This window comes from Hyperoodon ampullatus, assembly GCF_949752795.1.
Source record: "Hyperoodon ampullatus genome assembly, chromosome: 3".
Taxonomy (NCBI): Eukaryota; Metazoa; Chordata; class Mammalia; order Artiodactyla; family Ziphiidae; genus Hyperoodon; species Hyperoodon ampullatus.
Window position 1 is genome coordinate 49,903,489 of NC_136916.1, and position 21,540 is coordinate 49,925,028.

The 21,540-nt window shown below is 40.2% G+C and overlaps 1 protein-coding gene across 1 annotated transcript in view; it reads left to right on the forward strand.

The window, feature by feature from the left end:
• Positions 1–9,243: 9,243 nt before the first annotated feature.
• Positions 9,244–21,540, forward strand: part of FAM81A (family with sequence similarity 81 member A) — a gene marked incomplete at its 5' end in the record, with an annotated part of 51,920 nt that continues 39,623 nt past the window's right edge. Inside the window, 2 exons of the mRNA XM_079699967.1 lie at positions 9,244–9,263; positions 11,066–11,339. Coding sequence (XP_079556093.1) covers positions 9,244–9,263; positions 11,066–11,339 — 294 coding nt within the window. The remainder of the gene's footprint in view (positions 9,264–11,065; positions 11,340–21,540) is intronic.

A 21,540-nucleotide genomic window follows, 5' to 3' on the forward strand; every position in this document is an offset into this window, starting at 1 on the left:
GGTCAGCACACATAGTTACAAAATATTTTGTGTGTATGATGAGAACTTTTAAGATTTACTTTCTTAGGATCTTTCAAATATGCAATACAGTATTATTAACTATAGACATCATGCTGACATTACATTCCTATGGCTTATGTATTTTATAGCTGCAAGTCTGTTCCTTTGACCCTCTTCACCCATTTTGCCTACTTCCCAGTGCCTGGCTCTGGCAACCATCATTCCGTTTTCTGTATCTATAAATTTGGTGGGGGTTTTGTGTGTTTGTTTTGTTTTTTAAGATTTAAAGTAAGATCATACAGTTGCAAATGACAAGATTTTATTCTTTTTCTCTGGCTGAATAGTATTCCACTGTGCATGTGTGTATGTATATGTGTGTGCGTGGGTGTGTATGTGTGTGTATATCTCACATTATCTATTCATCACACTTAGGTACTGTCCATATCTTGGCTATTTTAAATAATGCTGCAGTGGACATAAGGGTTAATTATAACTTTTTGAGTTAGTGTTTTCTCCCCATGCGTTTCTGTTCATATGATTAGTTAGCCAGTTATCCCAGTGTTTCCTGGTTGGTTGGGATGTCTACCTTTCTCTGTAGGCTGTGAAGCCCTTGAGGGAGGGGATTTTTATCTTACCTGTTTAGGTTGTCTACATAATAGATGCCAAATGTCTCTTAGGTTGGGTTATTCTATAGATTAACACTTCAGCTAAGGTATTTTACAACTTTAGAATTGTAAAGATTCTGTGATTCTAAATATTAACATCTTTCACACTGGCTTAATTTTTGTAGTCTAAATGGCAAAAATTATTCTTTAATACTGAAGAACTCCTTTGGCATTGTAGATTGTTTGGCTTGAATCACTTTTTTTCTTAAATGCATTTTGTTTAAATTCAGAATTCTTTGTCTAGAAAAGTCAAATGTTCACATTTTGAAACTCTACAAATAACATACTGGATAGATGATGCCAAAACAATGGTTTCAATCAGAAATGCTTTTGGAATCCAACATCTAAATGAGAACTAATTACTGAATCAGATCACAGTGACTAGGCATTGTTTTAAGGCAATTAACAACAGTATCGAGAAACCTAAGTAATGAACACTTTTTTGAATTTTATTTTATTTATTTTTTTTACAGCAGGTTCTTACTAGTTTTCCATTTTATACACATCGGTGTATACATGTCAATCCCAATCTCCCAGTTCATCCCACCCCTCCATTGCCCCCGCTTTCCCCCCTTGGTGTCCATACATTTGTTCTCTACATCTGTGTCTCTATTTCTGCCTTACAAACTGGTTCATCTGTACCATTTTTCTAGACTCCACATATATGTGTTAAATATACGGTATTTGTTTTTCTCTTTCTGACTTACTTCACTCTCTGTGACAATCTCTAGGTCCATCCATGTCTCTACAAATGACCCAATTTCATTCCTTTTTATGGCTGAGTAATATGTCATTGTATATGTGTACCACATCTTCTTTATCCATTCGTCTGTTGATGGGCATTTAGGTTGTTTCCATGACCTGGCTATTGTAAATAGTGCTGCAGTGAACATTGGGGTGCATGTGTCTTTTTGAATTATGGTTTTCTCTGGGTATATGCCCAGTAGTGGGATTGCTGGGTCATATGGTAATTCTATTTTTAGTTTTTTAAGGAACCTCTATACTGCTCTCCATAATGGCTGTATCAATTTACATTCCCACCAACAGTGCAAGAGGGTTCCCTTTTCTCCACACCCTCTCCAGAATTTGTTGTCTGTAAATTTTCTGATGATGCCCATTCTAACCGGTGTGAGGTGATATCTCATTGTAGTTTTGATTTGCATTTCTCTAATAATTAGTGATGTTCAGCGTCTTTTCATGTGCCTCTTGGCCATCTGTATGTCTTCTTTGGAGAAATGTCTACTTAGGTCTTCTGCCCATTTTTGGATTGGGTTGGTTTTTTTTGTTTGTTTGTTTGTTTTACAACTTTATTGGAGTATAATTGCTTCACAATGGTGTATTAGTTTCTGCTTTATAACAAAGTGAATCAGTTATACATACACATCTGTTCCCATATCCCTTCCCTCTTGCGTCTCCCTCCTTCCCACCCTCCCTATCCCACCCCTCCAGTCGGTCACAAAGCACCGAGCTGATCTCTCTGTGCTCTGCGGCTGCTTCCCACTATCTATCTACCTTACGTTTGGTAGTGTATATATGTCCATGCCTCTCTCTCGCTTTGTCACAGCTTACCCTTCCCCCTCCCCATATCCTCAAGTCCATTCTCAAGTAAGTCTGTGTCTTTATTCCTGTTTTACCCCTAAATTCTTCATGACATTTTTTTTCTTAAATTCCATATATATGTGTTAGCATACGGTATTTGTCTTTTTCTTTCTGACTTACTTCACTCTGTATGACAGACTCTAGGTCTATCCACCTCATTACAAATAGCTCAATTTCGTTTCTTTTTATGGCTGAGTAATATTCCATTGTATATATGTGCCACATCTTCTTTATCCATTCATCGGATGATGGACACTTAGGTTGTTTCCATCTCCGGGCTATTGTAAATAGAGCTGCAGTGAACATTTTGGTACATGACTCTTTTTGAATTATGGTTTTCTCAGGGTATATGCCCACTAGTGGGATTGCTGGGTCATATGGTAGTTCTATTTGTAGTTTTTTTTTTGTTTGTTTGTTTGTTTTTTTTGTGGTGCGCGGGCCTCTCACTGCTGTGGCCTCTCCCGTTGTGGAGCACAGGCTCCGGACATGCAGGCTCAGCGGCCATGGCTCACGGGCCCAGCCGCTCCACGGCATGTGGGATCTTCCTGGACCGGGGCACGAACCCATATCCCCTGCATCGGCAGGCAGACTCTCAACCACTGTGCCACCAGGGAAGCCCCTATTTGTAGTTTTTTAAGGAACCTCCATACTGTTCTCCATAGTGGCTGTACCAATTCACATTCCCACCAGCAGTGCAAGAGTGTTCCCTTTTCTCCACACTCTCTCCAGCATTTATTGTTTCTAGATTTTTTGATGATAGCCTTTCTGACTGGTGTGAGGTGATACCTCATTGTAGTTTTGATTTGCATTTCTCTAATAATTAGTGAAGTTGAGCAGCTTTTCATGTGCTTCTTGGCCATCTGTATGTCTTCTTTGGAGAAATGTCTCTTTAGGCCTTCTGCCCATTTTTGGATTAGGTTGTTTGCTTTTTTAATATTGAGCTGCATGAGCTGTTTATATATTTTGGAGATTAATCCTTTGTCTGTTGATTCGTTTGCAAATATTTTCTCCCATTTTGAGGGTTGTCTTTTCGTTTTGTTTATGGTTTCCATTGCTGTGCAAAAGCTTTTAAGTTTCATCAGGTCCCATTTGTTTATTTTTGTTTTTATTTCCACTATTCTAGCAGGTAGGTCAAAAAAGATCTTGCTGTGATTCATGTCAAAGATTGTTCTTCCTATGTTTTCCTCTGAGAGTTTTATAGTGTCCCGTCTTACATTTAGATCTTTAATCCATTTTGAGTTTATTTTTGTGTATGGTGTTAAGGAGTGTTCTAATTTCATTCTTTTACATGTAGCTGTCCAGTTTTCCCAGCACCACTTACTGAAGAGACTGTCTTTTCTCCATTGTATATCCTTGCCTCCTTTATCATATTAGTTCACCATGGGTGCGTGGATTTGTGTCTGGGCTTTCTATACTGTTCCATTGATCTGCATTTCTGTTTTTGTGCCAGTACCATATTGTCTTAATTACTGTAGCTTTGTAGTATAGTCTGAAGTCAGGGAGTCAGATTCTTCCAGCTCTGTTTTTTTCTCTCAAGATTGCTTTGGCTATTCAGGGTCTTTTGTGTCTCCATACAAATTTTATGATTTTTTGTTCTAGTTCTGTAAAATATGCCATTGGTAATTTGATGGGGGTTGCATTGAATCTGTAGATTGCTTTGGGTAGTATAGTCATTTTCACAATATTGATTCTTGCAATCCAAGAACATGGTATTTCTCTTCATCTGTTTTGTGTCATCTTTGATTTCTTTCATCAGTGTCTTATGGTTTTCTGAGTACAGGTCTTTTACCTCCTTAGTTATGTTTATTCCTAGGTATTTTATTCTTTTTGTTGCAGTGGTGAATGGGATTGTTTCCTTAATTTCTCTTTCTGATCTTTCATTTTAGTGTATAGGGATGCAAGAGATTTCTGTGCATTAATTTTGTATCCTGCAACTTTACCAAATTCATTGATTAACTCTAGTAGTTTTCTGGTGGCATCTTTAGGATTCTCTATGTATAGTATCATGTCGTCTGCAAACAGTGACAGTTTTACTTCTTCTTTTCCAATTTGTATTCTTTTTATTTCTTTTTCTTCTCTGATTGCCATGACTAGGACTTCCAAAAGTATGTTGAGTAAGAGTGGCAAGAGTGGACATCCTTGTCTTGTTCCTGATCTTAGAGGAAATAGTTTCAGTTTCTCACCATTGAGAGTGATGTTTCCTGTGGGTTTGTCATCTGTGGCCTTTATTATGTTGAGGTAGGTTCCCTCTATGCCCACTTTCTGGAGAATTTTTATCATAAATGGGTGTTGAATTTTGTCAAAAGTTTTTTCTGCATCTATTGAGATGACCATATGGTTTTTATCCTTCAATTTGTTAATATGGTGTATCACATTGATTGATTTGCATATATTGAAGGATCCTTGCATCCCTGGGATAAATCCCACTTGATCATGGTGTATGATCCTTTTATGTGTTGTTGGATTCTGTTTGCTAGAATTTTGTTGAGGATTTTTGCATCTATATTCATCAGTGATATTGGTCTGTAATTTTCTTTTTTTGTAGAACCTTTGTGGTTTTGGTATCAGGGTGATGGTGGCTTTGTAGAATGAGTTTGGGAGTGTTCCTTCCTCTGCAGTTTTTGGGAAGAGTTTGAGAAGGATGGGTGTTAGCGCTTCTCTAAATGTTTGATAGAATTCACCTGTGAAGCTATCTGGTCCTGGACTTCTGTTTGTTGGACGATTTTTAATCACAATTTCAGTTTCATTGTTTGTGATTGGTCTGTTCATATTTTCTATTTCTTCCTGGTTCAGTCTTGGGAGGTTATACCTTTCTAAGAATTTGTCCATTTCTTCCAGGTTGTCCATTTTATTGGCATAGAATTGCTTGTAGTAGTCTCTTTTGATGCTTTGTATTTCTGTGGTGTCTGTTGTAACTTCTCCTTTTTCATTTCTAATTTTATTGATTTGAGTCCTCTCCCTCTTTTTCTTGATGAGTCTGACTAAAGGTTTATCAATTTTGTTTATCTTCTCAAAGAACCAGCTTTTAGTCTTATTGATATTTGCTGTTGTTTTCTTTGTTTCTAATTCATTTATTTCTGCTCTGATCTTTATGATTTCTTTCCTTCTGCTAACTTTGGGTTTTGTTTGTTCTTCTTTCTCTAGTTCCTTTAGGTGTAAGGTTAGATTGTTTATTTGAGATTTTTCTTGTTTCTTGAGGTAGGATTGTATTGCTACAAACTTCCCTCTTAGAACTGCTTTAGCTGAATCCCATCAGTTTTGGATCGTCGTGTTTTCATTGTCATTTGTCTCTAGGTGGTTTTTGATTTCCTCTTTGATTTCTTCAGTGATTTCTTGGTTATTTAGGAACGTATTATTTAGCCTCCATGTGTTTGTGTTTTTTACATTTTTTCCCTGTAATTTATTTCTAATCTCATTGCATTGTGGTTGGAAAAGATATGATTGATATGATTTCAATCAAATCAAGGAAATCATTGATATGATTTCAATTTTCTTAAATTTACCAAGGCTTGATTTGTGACCCAAGATGTGATCTGTTCTGGAGAATGTTCTGTGTGCGCTTGAGAAGAAAGTGTAATCTGCTGTTTTTGGATGGAATGTCCTATAAGTGTCAATTAAATGTATCTGGTCTATTGTGTCATTTAAAGCTTGTGTTTCCTTATTAATTTTCTGTTTGGATGATCTGTCCATTGGTGCCAGTGCGGTGTTAACGTCCCCCACTGTTACTGTGTTGCTGTCAATTTCTTCTTTTATAGCTGTTAGCATTTGCCTTATGTGTTGAGGTGCTCCTGTATTGGGTGCATATATATTTATAATTGTTATATTTTCTTCTTGGATTGATCCCTTGATCATTATGTAGTGTCCTTCCTTGTTTCTTGTAACATTCTTTATGTTAAAGTCTGTTTTATCTGATATGAGTATTGCTACTCCAGCTTTCTTTTGGTTTCCATTTGCATGGAATATCTTTTTCCATCCCCTCACTTTCAGTCTCTATGTGTCCCTAGGTCTGAAGTGGGTCTCTTGTAGACAGCATATATATGGGTCTTGTTTTTGTATTGATTGAGCAAGCCTGTGTCTTTTGGTTGGAGCATTTAATCCATTCACATTTAAGGTAATTATCAATATGTATGTTCCTATTACCATTTTCTTAATTGTTTTGGGTTTGTTTTTGTAGGTCCATCTCTTCTCTTGTGTTTCCCACTTAGAGAAGTTCATTTAGCATTCGTTGTAGAGCTGGTTTGGTGGTGCTGAATTCTCTTAGCTTTTGCTTGTCTGTAAAGCTTTTGATTTCTCTGCTGAATCTGAGTGACATCCTTGCTGGTTAGAGTAATCTTGGTTATAGGTTCTTCCCTTTCATCACCTTAAGTATATCCGTGCCACTCCCTTCTGGCTTATAGAGTTTCTGCTGAGAAATCAGCTGTTAACCTTATCGGAGTTTCCTTGTATGTTATTTGTCATTTTTCCTTTGTTGCTTTTAATAACTTTTCTTTGTCTTTATTTTTGTCAATTTGATTACTATGTGTCTTGGCATGTTTCTCCTTGAGTTTATCCTGCCTGGGACTCTCTGTGCTTCCTGGACTTGGGTGGCTATTTCCTTTCCCATGTTAGGCAAGTTTTTGACTATAACCTCTTCAAATATTTTCTCGGGTCCTTTCTCTCTCTCTTCTCCTTCTGGCACCCCTATAATGTGAATGTTGGTGTCTGCATTTCTTTTCATTTTTTTTTCTTATTTTGTTCTGCGGCAATGAATTCTGTCATTCTGTCTTCCAGGTCACTTATCTGTTCTTCTGCCTCAGTTATTCTACTGTTGATTCCTTCTACTGTGTTTTTCATTTCAGTTACTGTATTGTTCATCTCTGTTTGTTTGTTCTTTAATTCTACTTGGTCTTTGTTAAACATTTCTTGCATCTCCTCGATCTTTGCCTCCATTCTTTTTCCGAGGTCCTGGATCATCTTCACTGTCATTATTCTGAACTCTTTTTCTGGAAGGTCTCCTATCTCCACTTCATTTAGCTGTTTTTCTGAGGTTTTATCTTGCTCCTTCATCTGGTACATAGTCCTCTGCCTTTTCATTTTGTCTATTGTTCTGTGAATGTGGTTTTCTTTCCACAGGCTGCAGGACTGTAGTTCTTCTTGCTTCTGCTGTCTGCCCTCTGGTGGATGAGGCTATCTAAGAGGCCTGTGCAAGCCTCCTGACGGGAGGGACTGGTGGTGGGTAGAGCTGGGTGTGGCTCTGGTGGACAGAGCTCAGTAAAACTTTAATCCACTTGTCTGATGATGGGTGGGGCTGAGTTCCCTCCCTGTTGGTTGTTTGGCCTGAGGCGACCCAGCACTGGAGCCTGCAGGCTCTTTGGTGGGGCTAATGGCGGACTCCAGGAGGGCTCACACCAAGGAGTACTTCCCAGAACTTCTGCTGCCAGTGTCCTTGTCCCTGCGGTGAGCCACAGCCGCCCCCCGCCTCTGCAGGAGACCCTCCAACACTAGCAGGTAGGTCTGGTTCAGTCTCCTATGGGGTCACTGCTCCTTCCCCCTGGGTCCTGTTGCGCACACTACTTCGTGTGTGACCTTCAAGAGTGGAGTCTGTTTCCCCCTGTCCTGTCGAAGTCCTGCAATCAAATCCCAGTAGCCTTCAAAGTCTGATTCTCTGGTAATTCCTCCTCCTGTTGCCGAACCCCCAGTTTGGGAAGCCTGACATGGGGCTCAGAACCTTCACTCCAGTTGGTGGACTTCTGTGGCATAAGTGTTCTCCAGTTTGTGAGTCACCCACCCAGCGGTTATGGGATTTGATTTTATTGTGATTGCGCTTCTCCTACTGTCTCACTGCGGCTTCTCCTTTGTCTTTGGATGTGGGGTATCTTTTTTGGTGAGTTCCAGTGTCTTCCTGTCAATGATTGTTCAGCAGTTAGTTGTGATTCTGGTGCTCTTGCAAGAGGGAGTGAGCGCACGTCCTTCTACTCCGCCATCTTGAACCAATCTCCAGTAATGAGATATTTTTAAAACCATCCAATTTTGTTCAGATTTCTAATGCATTGTGATGATCAACTCTTCCTTATATATGCTTGATGTAATATGAATGATTATATCTTATAATACAGTTTCAAGGTTTTATTATTTTTTAATGTCTTTATTGGAGTATAATTGCTTTCAGTTTTAAGGTTTTAATGAAGAGTATCATTCTCATTCTCTTAGTGGATAGATAAGTTCCCCCAAATCAGATCCCATTGATCATGCATTGTTTTATTAAGATTAATTTTTTTTTTTTTTTTTTTTGTGGTACGCGGGCCTCTCACTATTGTGGCCTCTCCCGTTGCGGAGCACAGGCTCCGGATGCACAGGCTCAGCAGCCATGGCTCACGGGCCCAGCCGCTCCGCGGCATATGGGATCCTCCCAGACCGGGGCACGAACCCGTATCCCCTGCATCGGCAGGCGGACTCTCAACCACTGCGCCACCAGGGAGGCCCTAAGATTAATTTTTAAATAATGCTCTTATGCTACAGAATTTACTAAATTTGCTGAGATCAAATTTCCTAGCGTAGTTTCCTGTACATTCCTGTGGAGAAGTACAGGACTGACTAAGCCTATTGAAGAAACTATATTGTTTCTTTAAAAGTGGTTTCTCAAGCTTGAGATGCAGATATGGGGTGAGAAAGCTTAAGGAAACTCCATCTGACAGTCCTTGTTGATCTATCTAGCAGAAGCATTTTGATGTTTGATTCTTTTCTCCTTATTTAGAGACATCTTCTGTTTCTATTGTATATAAGATATAAGGTATTTAATAATATAATTGATCAGCATGGCAGCATAATTTTTGATCCCCTTAGTAAATTAATAATAAGCTTTAGAAGTCATTTAAGTTCTAGATATAAACCGTTAAATAATGTAATGCTTATTTTTTCAACAGATGTGAATTATTAAAAAGAAAATGGCCCAACGGAGCACTGTATTTCCTTCTCTTGTCACCGAGGAAAGGTATAATATATGGAAAATATGCATCTAAGGTATACTTTTTCTTTCCACCAATTCCATGAGGGCTGTTAGTGGGTGTGATCATTATAAAAGAAGCCTTATGGCTGTTACATTATCCAACAATGACTTTTTTCGAGGGCAAGAGTAGCACTGTTGTGTCCCCTCTCTGGCTTCTGACTTGTAGGATACTGTCAACTATTCAGTGACCCTGACAGGTGGAGATTTCACAGTAGCCCTTTAGTACAGTTGCACTTCTGGTCAACAGTGAAATGTACCTCTGGAGGTTTGGGGGCTGATACCCCTGCTAACCCTTTTATTTATTTATTTTAAAAAATTTATTTGTTTGGTTGTGCTGGGTCTTAGTTGCAGCAGGTGGGCTCCTTAGTTGAGGCACACGAACTTAGTTGCAGCATGCATGTGGGATTGAGTTCCCTGACCAGGGATTGAACATGGGCCCCCTGCATTGGGAGCGCAGAGTCTTAACCACTGCGCCACCAGGGAAGTCCCCCTGCTAACCCTTTTATTTATTTTTATTTTATTTTATTTTATTTTTTTTTTTTTTTTTTTTTTTTTTTTTGCGGTATGCGGGCCTCTCACTGTTGTGGCCTCTCCCGCTACGGAGCACAGGCTCCGGACGCGCAAGCTCAGCGGCCATGGCTCACGGACCCAGCCGCTCCGCGGCATGTGGGATCTTCCCGGACCGGGGCACGAACCCGTGTCCCCTGCATCGGCAGGCGGACTCTCAACCACTGCGCCACCAGGGAAGCCCTATTTTTATTTTAAAAAACAAATTTATTTATTTATCTATCTATCTATTTATTTATTTATTTATGGCTGTGTTGGGTCTTTGTTCTGCGCACGGGCTTTCTCTAGTTGTGGCGAGTGGGGGCTACTCTTCGTTGCAGTGCGTGGGCTTCTCATTGTGGTGGCTCCTCTTGTTGTGGAGCACAGGCTCTAGGTGTGCAGGCTTCAGTAGCTGTGGCACGCAGGCTCAGTAGTTGTGGCTCGTGGGCTTTAGAGTGCAGGCTCAGTAGTTGTGGGACACAGGCTTAGTAGCTCCGTGGCATGTGGGATCTTCCTGGACCAAGGCTCACACCTGTGTCCCCTGCATTGGCAGGTGGAATCTTAACCACTGTGCCACCAGGGAAGTCCCTGCTAACCCTTTTAAATCAGAAGTGGCGTGTCCATAGGCCAAAATTGGCTCATAGAAGTACATTGTTTGGCCTGGATCATCTTAAATACTTTTTTAATGAATTGTTAACATTTTTAAAAATCAGGTGACTTCACATACAAGCCTACATTTCCTGCCTCTTGTTGAAATATCACATGATCTGGAAAAATGGATCTGCATTCCCAGATGGTCACTCATGGGTGGAGCAGAATTGTGGCTCCCTTTAGTTGAGGAATGCCCTGTCAGTTCTCCAAAGTCCCCACCACTCCCTAGTGTATTCTCTGTGGTGTGCTTCACTCATTTATGTCCCCTGCCTGACCCTTGTAGGCATTTGAGTTTGTAGCCACTGCTTTAGAGGGAGGGAGGAGAAGGGCATGTCCGGCAATTTTGTTAATAAGCTTTGATCTTCCATCTTCCAGCCTCTTGCTTTGGGAGGTCATGGAGCCTGCTACCAGTGCACTTAACTCTCTGGGGACCATTGTTTAAAGTTGCTGCCTGGCTCACCAAGAAAACTCTTCGGGGGGTAGAAACCCTACCTCAAATCCCATTTAGCTTGTAGGGATAGATAATTTGCCTCTCCTTTTCTGGGAAGTCTTGAATCTGGCTTTAAAAATGACTTTTTCCCAATTGACAACTCTAGTAACGTGGGGCTCCCTTCCGTAGGCGAGTTAGAACGATGCCCCGACACAGCCAGTCCCTGACCATGGCACCCTACTCGTCTGTAAGCCTAGTGGAGCAACTGGAAGACAGGATCCTCTGCCACGAGAAAACCACGGCCGCCCTCGTGGAGCATGCCTTCCGGATCAAAGACGACATCGTCAACAGCTTGCAGAAAATGCAAAACAAAGGGGGAGGCGACCGCTTGGCCAGGCTTTTCTTGGAGGAGCACATCAGAAACATAACTGCCATAGTGAAGCAACTGAATCGGGATATCGAGGTAAGGCGTGTGGAAGTCAGGTGGGCTGCATTCCTTTCCACAGACCTGTTCCATGTCTAATGCGTCCCTCCCAAGCAGTACTGTGTTCAGACCAAAGCTGTCTGTCTTGTCTAGTCTTAAGGATTGCCAAGGAAACAGCTTGAGCAAATATATTAAATGTATTCCAGTATTTGATAGCAGTTACTGTCAGTGTTATTTGTGTTTAATCTCAATGTACCTTGCTGATTACTAAATCACTTTTGTTTTGTTTGGCTCTCAAGGGAAAGAGAGGAGAACCAGTCAAATAGTTTCCCTGTAATACCCTTCATGTAGCTGAAGACAGCTATTAAATCAATTACTAGGTCAGCCTTTGCTGCTTCAGATTAAATGTTTCTAGGTCATAATGATTATATATAATACAGTTTATTACTCAGACAATCTAGGGATGTGAATTGCTTCTCAGACTCCCTTTTATTGCTTTATTTTTCTCTAAAATGAACCCAATAAAAAGTCAATATTGTCTGTTTTTAGAGTTTGTAAATATACTGCTTTTTATGGAGCAGTCGCAGGGACCACAGAATTTAATTCAGAAAGCTTAAGATCATATAGGGCCTGGGCTGACGTCACTGAATAATGTCAGTATCCTACATGTGTAGTTTGAAAATGTATGAATAAAAGATATGTGGCTAGATTAAGGAAAATCTTTATTTCACATCATGGAGATTGTTTTTTGTTTTTTTGGTTTTTTTGGCTGTGCCACGCAGCCTGTGGGATGTTAGTTCCCCATCCGGGGATTGAACCCGCTCCCTCAGCAGTGAAAGCATGGCGTCCTAACCACTGGACCACCAGGGAATTCCCTGGATATTGTATTTTAGTTATGCTTCCTGAAATCAAGACTCATTTTTTTTGAAGTTATGCTTCCTGAAATCAAGACTCATTTTTTTCCGATGTCAGATTTTTATTTATTTATTTTAATAGCTTTATTGAGGTATAACTTAAAAGCCACAAAAATCCACCCATTGTAAGCATACAATTCAGTGATTTGTAGCAAATTAATAGAATTGTGCAACCATCAACACAGTTCAGTTGTAAAACCTTTCAATCACTCCGCAAATTTATATAAGCCTGTTTGCCAATAATCCCTCCTTCCACCCCAGACCCAGGCAACCACTAATCTGCTTTCTGTCTCTATAAGTAATTTGTCTTTTCTGAACATTTTGTATAAATGGAATCTTACAATCTGAAGTCTTTTGCATCCAGCTTCTTGCACTTAGAATAATCTTTTTGAGGTTCAGCCATGTTCTGGCATGTATCAATATTTCATTTGTATTTATGTCCCAGTAGTATCCTATTGTATGGATATGCAGCATTCCTTTTATCCATTTATTAGTTGATGGACATTTGGGTTGTTTCCAGTTTTTAGCTGTTGTGAATAAAGCTGCTGTGAACATGTGTACACGTCTTTGTATGGAGATATATTTTCATTTCTCTTGGGTAAATTGCTAGGCGTGAACTTGCTGAGTCTTGCAGTAAGCTTGTGTTTAACTTTTTAAAACATAGCGAAACAATTTTCCAAAGTGGCTATACCATTTTACAATCTACCAGCAATGTGTGAGGGTTCCAGTTTCTCCACATCCTCACCAACACTTGCTATTATCTGTCTTTTTGATTATAGTCATTATAGTGGATGTGTAGTGGTATTTCATTGCACTATTAATTTGCATTTCCCTAATGACTAATGATGTTGAGCACTTTTTCATGTCCTTATCAGTCATTTGTGTGTCTTCTTTGGTGAAGTGTCTACTCGAGTCTTCTGCCCATTTTTAAAAATTATTTTTTTATTGTGTGTAAGATATTTATCACTTTAACCATTTCAAAGTGTGCAGTTCATTGACATTAATTACATTCACAGTGTTGTATGCAACCATCACCACTATCAGTTTTCAAAACTTTTTGATTATCCCAAACAGAAACTCTGTTCCCACTAAACAATAATTCTCCATTCCACTCTCACCTCAAGCCCCAGGTGACCTCTGTTCTACTTTCTGTCTCTATGAATTTCCCTATTCTAGGTATATCACATAAGTGCAATCACACAATATTTGCCCTTTTGTGTCAGGGTCATTTCACTTAGCGTAATGTTTTCAAGATTTATCCATGTTGTAGCATGTGTCAAAATCCATTTTTTTTAAATTTAGTAATTTATTTTTTATATATTTATTTATTTAGTTTTGGCTGCTTTGGGTCTTCACTGCTGCACGTGGGCTTTCTCTAGTTGCGGCGAGCGGGGGCTACTCTTTGTTGCGGTGCACGGGCTTCTCATTGCAGTGGCTTCTCTTGTTGTGGAGCATGAGCTCTAGGTGCATGGGCTTCAGTAGTTGTGGCACTTAGGCTCAGTAGTTGTGGCTCACGAGCTCTAGAGCGCAGGCTCCGTAGTTGTGGTGCACGGGCTTAGTTGCTCCGCAGCATGTGGGATCTTCCCGGACCAGAGCTTGAACCCGTGTCCCCTGCATTAGCAGGCGGATTCTTTTTTTTTTTTTTTTTTTTTTGCGGTACGCGGGCTTCTCACTGCTGTGGCCTCTCCCGTTGCGGAGCACAGGCTCCGGACGCGCAGGCTCAGCGGCCATGGCTCACGGGCCCAGCCGCTCCGCGGCATGTGGGATCTTCCCAGACCGGGGCACGAACCCGCGTCCCCTGCATCGGCAGGCGGACTCGCAACCACTGCGCCACCAGGGAAGCCCCAGGCGGATTCTTAACCACTGTGCCACCAGGGAAGTCCCAGAATCCATTTTTATTTATTTATTTATTTTTTTATTTTTTGCGGTACGCGGGCCTCTCACTGTTGTGGTCTCTCCCGTTGCGGAGCACAGGCTCCAGACGCGCAGGCTCAGCGGCCATGGCTCACGGACCCAGCCGCTCCACGGCATGTGGGATCTTCCCGGACCGGGGTACGAGCCCGTGTCCCCTGCATCGGCAGGCGGACTCTCAACCACTGTGCCACCAGGGAAGCCCCCCAGAATCCATTTTTAAATTAGGTTATTTGTCTTGTTATTGAGTTGTAAATTTTCTTTATATAGTCTAAATACAGGTCCCTTATCAGATATGTGATTTGCAAAATATTTTCTCCCATTCTATGGCTTGTATTTTCATTCTTCCAATGGTGTCTTTTGAAGCACAAATTTTACAAATTTTAATGAAGTCCAGCTTATCAGGTTTTTTTATGGTTTATATTTTTGGTGTTGTGTCTTAAGAACTGTTTGCTTGGGGCTTCCCTGGTGGCGCAGTGGTTGAGAGTCCGCCTGCCGATGCAGGGGATGCAGGTTCGTGCCCCGGTCCGGGAAGATCCCACATGCCGCGGAGCGGCTGGGCCCGTGAGCCATGGCCGCTGAGCCTGCGCGTCCAGAGCCTGTGCTCCGCAATGGGAGAGGCTACAACAGTGAGAGGCCCGCGTACCGCAAAAAAAAAAAAAAAAAAAAAAAAAAAAGAACTGTTTGCTTAACCCAAGGTTACAAGGCTTTTCTGCTCTGTTTACTTCAAAAGTTAATTTTAGTTTTTACCTTTAGGTTTATGATCCATTTTGAGTTAATTTTCATGTATGAAGCGAGATTAAAGATCTAAGTTAGATTTTCCTTGAATATCATATGAAAAAAATTTATGATTTTCCCATTTGTCCCTTTGTTAAAAAAGAATGGATCATAAAATTTAAGGGTTAATTTCTAAATTCCCTTGATCTTTATGGCTTTCCTATGCTAATACCACATTGCCTTAATTTCTAGCTTTAGAGAAATCATGATTTCAAATCACTTTGAAATCATGTAGTGCAAGTCCTTCCACTTTGCTCTTTTTTTCAAAATTGTTTCAGCTATTCTAGGTCCTTTGCATTTTCATATAGATTTTAGGGTTAGCTCGTCAGTTTCTATAAAAAGCCTGCCGAGGGCTTTCCTGGTGGCGCAGTGGTTGGGAGTCCGCCTGCCGATGCAGGGTGTGCGGGTTTGTGCCCCGGTCCAGGAGTATTCCATGTGCCGCGGAGCGGCTGGGCCCATGAGCCATGGCCGCTGAGCCTGCGCGTCCGGAGCCTGCGCGTCCGGAGCCTGTGCTCCGCAACGGGAGAGGCCACAACAGTGAGAGGCCCACATACCGCAAAAAAAAAAAAAAAAAGCCTGCTGAGATTTTGACAGAGACTGCTTTGAATGAGATCAATTTGGGGAGAATTTCTATCTTAATATTGAGTCTTCAATTGTTTCAAAGAATCAATTCTTGGTTTTATTATCTTTTCCTATTTGCTTTTTTGCTTTATATTTCATTGCTTTCAACTCTATATTGTTTCCTTTTTCTCTGTTTGCTTTAGTTTAGTTTGTTTTTCTTTTTATAGTTTCTTAACGTGGAAACTTAGGGAATTGGTTTGAGATCTTTCTTCTTTTCTGATAGTGGTGTTTAAGCCATAATGTGTCCTCTAAGCACTGCTTTGGCTGCTTCCATGAGTTTTGGTATGTTGTGTTTTTGTTTTCATTCAGTTCAAAATATTAAAGTTTCCCTTGTGATTTCTTTCTTTGGCGCATGTGTTACTTAGAAGTGTGTTATTTAATTTCCAAATGTTTGGGGTTTCCCCAAATTTATTTCTGTTGTGGATCTGTAATTTAATTTCACGTGGGCAGAGAACATACTTTGTATATTTTTAATCTCTTTAAATTTATCTAGTCTCTTTTTCAGTTATTGAAATGTCCAGTTTTTATTGTTGAATTGTCTATTGCTCCTTTCAGTTCTGTCAGTTTCACTTCATGTATTTTGGGGCTTTGTTGTTACGTGTGTATACATTTATAATGTGTATATTTTCCTGAGGTAGTGATTCTTCTGTCATTATAAGATGTCTCTCTTTATCTCTAGTAATATTTCTTGTCTTAAAGTCTATTTTGTCTGATATTAATATAGCTATTCTGGCTCTTTTATGGCTACTGTTTGCATAGTTGATTTCCTTTTTTGATGATTCTCACTCAGCATATACCTAAGTGAGGTCCTAGTGTACCACATGATAACAATTTTCACTGTCCTTTCAGATTACTGCATACACTTTACTAAGGACAGAGATTTACTCAGAGTTGTACTCTAATTTAAGTACATTTGTCTTCAGGGTTCTAAAATTTCTGGTCTATCCTTCTTTTGATGTTTAAAGAAAAGGACCATATGTTTATTATAAGGGGATGTCGTGGATCTTTGTTGCTTTGGTGACTGATGGCATCCATTCCAATTTCTTTGGGTCATAGCAGTTTTATTTCCCTTTGGAGCTTGAAATCTGTGCAGTGTTCCAGTGACAGGAGTGCCATCCCTGCAGCTGTACCTATAGGATGCTGGGCAGTGGTTCCTGCTGCTTGGACCCTAGGAAATACCTTTTCTTTTCTTTTTCTTTTTTTTTGATGTGGACCAATTTCAAAGTCTTTATTGAATTTGTTACAATATTGCTTCTATTTTATGTTTTGGTTTTTTGACCATGAGGCACGTGGGATCTTAGCTTCCCAACCAGGGATCAAACCCATACCCCCTGCATTGGAAGGTGAAGTCTTAACCACCGGACCACCAGGGAAGTCCCAGAAATACCTTTCGTGTCTTTTTCTCAGTCTGGATCCCCAGCTACCCTGTTGATTGTGTGCACTTCTCCCCTATATCCTTCCAATAAATTCCAGATTTTCCAACTAAGTTAGCCAGAGTCAGGTTCAATTGCCGGCAGCCAAAGAACTCTAATGGTATCCAAGGGGCATAGAATGCTTAACAGATTGCTGTAGATAATTTACTTGTTTTTGGAAGGTGGTGTCTATATTTAGAATGATCCTTCCAGTTTTATATTTGAGTGCTAAAGCAATTTTATCCCAGAGGCTGAATAACTTGGCAACCCCAAGTTGATACCTTCACAAAATTAAAAAAACCCAACTTAAACATTTCAGTTTTGAAAAGAGAGATATATTAGGGGGCTGATAACCCTGCTGCACTCAAATCTAGAGAGGGTGATAGATAAAATCAAAGTGATTGGGGATAAATAATGATTCTCATATTCCTGTTCCCTCCACCAGTGGCAAGAAATGTGTCACAAAAAAATGCAAACACCCCTATGTTTCATGTTAGAAGGTAGTGTGACCTCCCCATTTCTCTATGGGTACTCTGCTGGGTTCTCTTTGTTTATGTGGGTGGCGGACAGACCAGAGACTGGAGACAGTCTATTCCACATTACTGTCCTCAGGTAAAAGCAGAGAGTGTAACTCTACCCTTAGAAAGCTCTGGACTGAATTTTTTCTGTCCCCGTAAGAGGTGATAGTGCTTTAGCTGCAGCTGTGGGATCTGGGGAATAACTTTCCCTTTGTACTAATCCAACCATCAGAACCATTTAAAATATATAATTTCCAGCCTCAGCTGAGCCCTCAGTGCTGTTGAAAAGTTCCTTCATTCTAGGAAGCCCTCGCTACCAGTTCCCTCCCTGGCCCCAGTTCTTTTTCCCTTAATGTATCATGGGCACCCAGCACTTGATACTGTTACTGTAGTATTTACTGAATAGGACTGACATTGTTTCTTTGCAAGTCTGTATCCCCTGATAGAATAGGAGCCCTTCAAAAAAGAAAAGGGTGGGATAGGGAGGGTGGGAGGGAGACGCAAGAGGGAGGGGATATGGGGATATATGTATATATATATAGCTGATACACTTTGTTATACAGCAGAAACTGACACAACGTTGTAAAGCAATTATACTCTAATAAAGATGTTTAAAAAAAAAAAAAAGAAAGGAACTTTGTCTTACTCATCTTCACATTGTCCAGCACAATGTTTGGAGCAAAATGCCATGAATGCTTATTAAGTTAATAAATGCCTATTTCAGACTGAAGCCCATTGCAGATCTTATGGTAGCAAAAAGAACTAGAAGAGACTCTGAGGTCATTTGTGCAAACTGCATCCTTTTCAGATGAGGCATCCTAGGCCCAGGGAAGTGAAGAGACTTCTCTGAGATCTCAAGGCCAGTAAGTGGCAGTGCTGAGACTAAACCCAGACTGTTAAACTCCAAAGATAAGCTCCTTTCACTTTTCTACTTTGCCTCTTGGAAGCTCCTCTAGAACCCCGATCTTAGGTAACCAACTCTCAAATGTGACAGGCAGTGCTATTCAGTCATTCTTTGCTTTCTGAGTATTTCTACTCCCTCAGGAAGAATTTCTTCATGAAACTAGGTAATTAAAGCTTTAGTTCTCACTGAGTTCTCCCCTGCCCCCTCATTCCTTTGGTGTGAGTTCATTGAACTGCTTAGATAATTACAGTTAATAGCAAACATACCTAGGAATCCAAAGTCATTAATCATTTAGGCTTTTGCTAATTATTTTTCTTTAAGATGTGTTTTTAACATGATTTTTCTGTAATGTGTATTTAAGACGATTTTTAAATAATTTAAAATGCAGTGAGTTTTTCCATCTGAAACACATTTTATGTAACAATTATTCTTCCCTTAACCAGACAGCACTCTTCCATTTACATATATTTTTGGAGTGTGCAGTTTGCAAATGAATAGATGATTTCCGTTGTAGAGAGGGAAGTCTGAGTAAAATCTAATTCTGGAAAAAAATTTAGTTTGCATACATGAGCATTTACTTTTTTGTAACTGGTAATAATTATAAATCATTATAAAGTAACAGAAGAAAGTTTGGAAATTTAATAGACTTTTATATGAAACACTAATTACATAGTTTTATATATATTGTGAGCCTAAGCATGTTTACCCAAACATAACCAAAATTAAGATGCTTAATGAGACATCAGAATTGTCACATTGTAGCCAAACTGTTAAAATGAAATCATGGTGTAGATTAAAAGTACTAAAAGGAAGTCTTTATATATAAGCAATATAAAATTAGGAGGGTGGATGTTATGCAAAGGCAATATGCATATTTAAAGCAAAGAGATGTGAAGATACTCAAATTGTATTTAAATGATATGAAAGGTGTATTTTTTGTCTATAGATTCTTAATGAATTTCTTCTGTAAATTGCCTCGTTTTTAGGTTATTTTCATTACTGGTTTACACTGGTTTTTCAGTTCACTCAGTAAAATTTTACTGGGTATTTGTTTTGTAAAAATCTGTCCCTGCAGGTGATTTTGTATTATAAAACTAAAGCTGAAACCATTCTTGACATGTACAGCTCAGTCCAGACTCCTGATAGAGCTAGTCGAATTGAGATATGTTAATACTATATCTTGGTAAATTTGCCTCAATAAGTCTTTATGGTTATCATGTGGCTCTGTACACAGTTATATACAGGAAGAAAAGTAAAATACATTGTCAAACCACTAGCCTATGTGATCCTCAAGAACTAGAGCTGAGTCTTAATTTTTCCATTTTTAGCACCTACACAGTATAGTGTCTAGCACATTGTAGGAGCTCAAGAAATCTTTCATAATCAAAGGCTCTGGGGTCCTTGGTTCTTCGAGAATCCTGTAGTTATTGCCCATATTCTGTCAGCAGATTCCAATGTCAAAACAGTTGACTCTGTGGGCTAGTGTCTAGTAGGTGCTTGATAAATGTTGAATGAAAGAATCTATTGGTTTTTTTGTTGTTGTTGTTTTTTTTTTTTTTTTTTGCGGTATGCGGGCCTCTCACTGTTGTGGCCTCTCCCGTTGCGGAGCACAGGCTCCAGACGCGCAGGCTCAGCGGCCATGGCTCACGGGCCCAGCCTCTCCACGGCATGTGGGATCTTCCCGGACCGGGGCACGAACCCGTGTCCCCTGCATCGGCAGGTGGACCTCAACCACTGCACCACCAGGGAAGCCCAGAATCTGTTGTTTTAATACATCCCGACTCATTGTCTCCATTGGCAGTTTGCCTTGCTATGTGGAGTATGTTATCAATTATTTATTCCTCAGAAACTTTCCACAAATTTTCATCATGATTATAAATTCAAAAGAGGTAATGTAGTCAACTATGAATTACGCACATCTGGATTATCCATACTACCTTTGATTTAAGCTCATATCAGCCCCTGGGAGCCAAATCCTGGTAAGCAGTCCATGGCCCTTTTGTGGGGTAAGCTTTCCCTTTCATGCCAGTTTGATGGCTTAGGGAAGTGGTTGGGACCTCCATGTCCCCTTGGGGCTTTCAGCATGTCTTTGGCCAGGGTCAGCTACCCAACTGATTAGAATCTGCAGACCTACTCTTGGTTTCCATGTGCTCAGGCTTCATGATGTCCGGCTGGCTTGGGGTGTTGGCTTTGACTTAGGTGGGAAATGGGAAAAATGTATCAAACCCTCATCTAATTGACTAGATTACACATAATTTTCTAGCTTAATAATTTGCAAATGGGCTATTGAAGAGTTTGTTGAACTCAAGTGATATATGCAGAGTTGGGCCTTATTGGCATGTCACAGCAGAGTTGTGGACAATGATGTTAACGTATAGTTGGACAGACAGACGGGAACTTGGTTCAGTGTGAATCTAGCACTGTCAACTAGGAGAGAATCTTAGCTATTGGACCTCATATAGTTACCTAAAAAAGGAATTTCAGCCTACAGGTGCATGATCTTGTCCCATTGGAACAGGTATATTAGCAGAGGGACTTTGATGATTATTGTGTGTATTAGTCTGAGACCGCCAAAGAAATAGAACCAATAAATAGGATATATTTACTATAAGGTGTTGGCTCACATGGTTATGGAGACTGAGGAGTTCCACCATCTGCCATCTGCAAGCTGGAGAACAGGAAAGCCGGTGGTGTAATTCCAAGGCCTGAGAGCCAGAGAACCAATAGCGTAGATTCCACTCCAGGTCTGAAGACCCAAGACCCAGGAGTGCTGAGGGCAGGAGAAAATCAGTGTCCCAGCTTAGTCAGGCAGAAAGCAAATTCCACCTTCCTTCTTTTTTTTTTTTTTTCTATTATGACACTCAGTGTATTGGATGATGCCTCCCCACATTGGGGAGAGTCTTCTGCTTTACTAAGTTCACCAATTCAAATGCTAATCTCTTCTGGAAACACCCTCACAGACACACCCAGAAATAATGTTTATCCAGCTGTCTGGGGATCCCATGGCCCAGTTAAGCTGACATATAATTAACTATGGATAATGATCCAAATTCTTTCTTTTTTTTTTTTTAACTCTACCTTCTAGACTTGGCTTGTCATGTGGCTTACTCTAGGGGGAGAAGGTAGTGAATGGAGTTTGAATATTTGTTTAGTTCTGAATATTTGATAGAAGTTTTTCCAAAG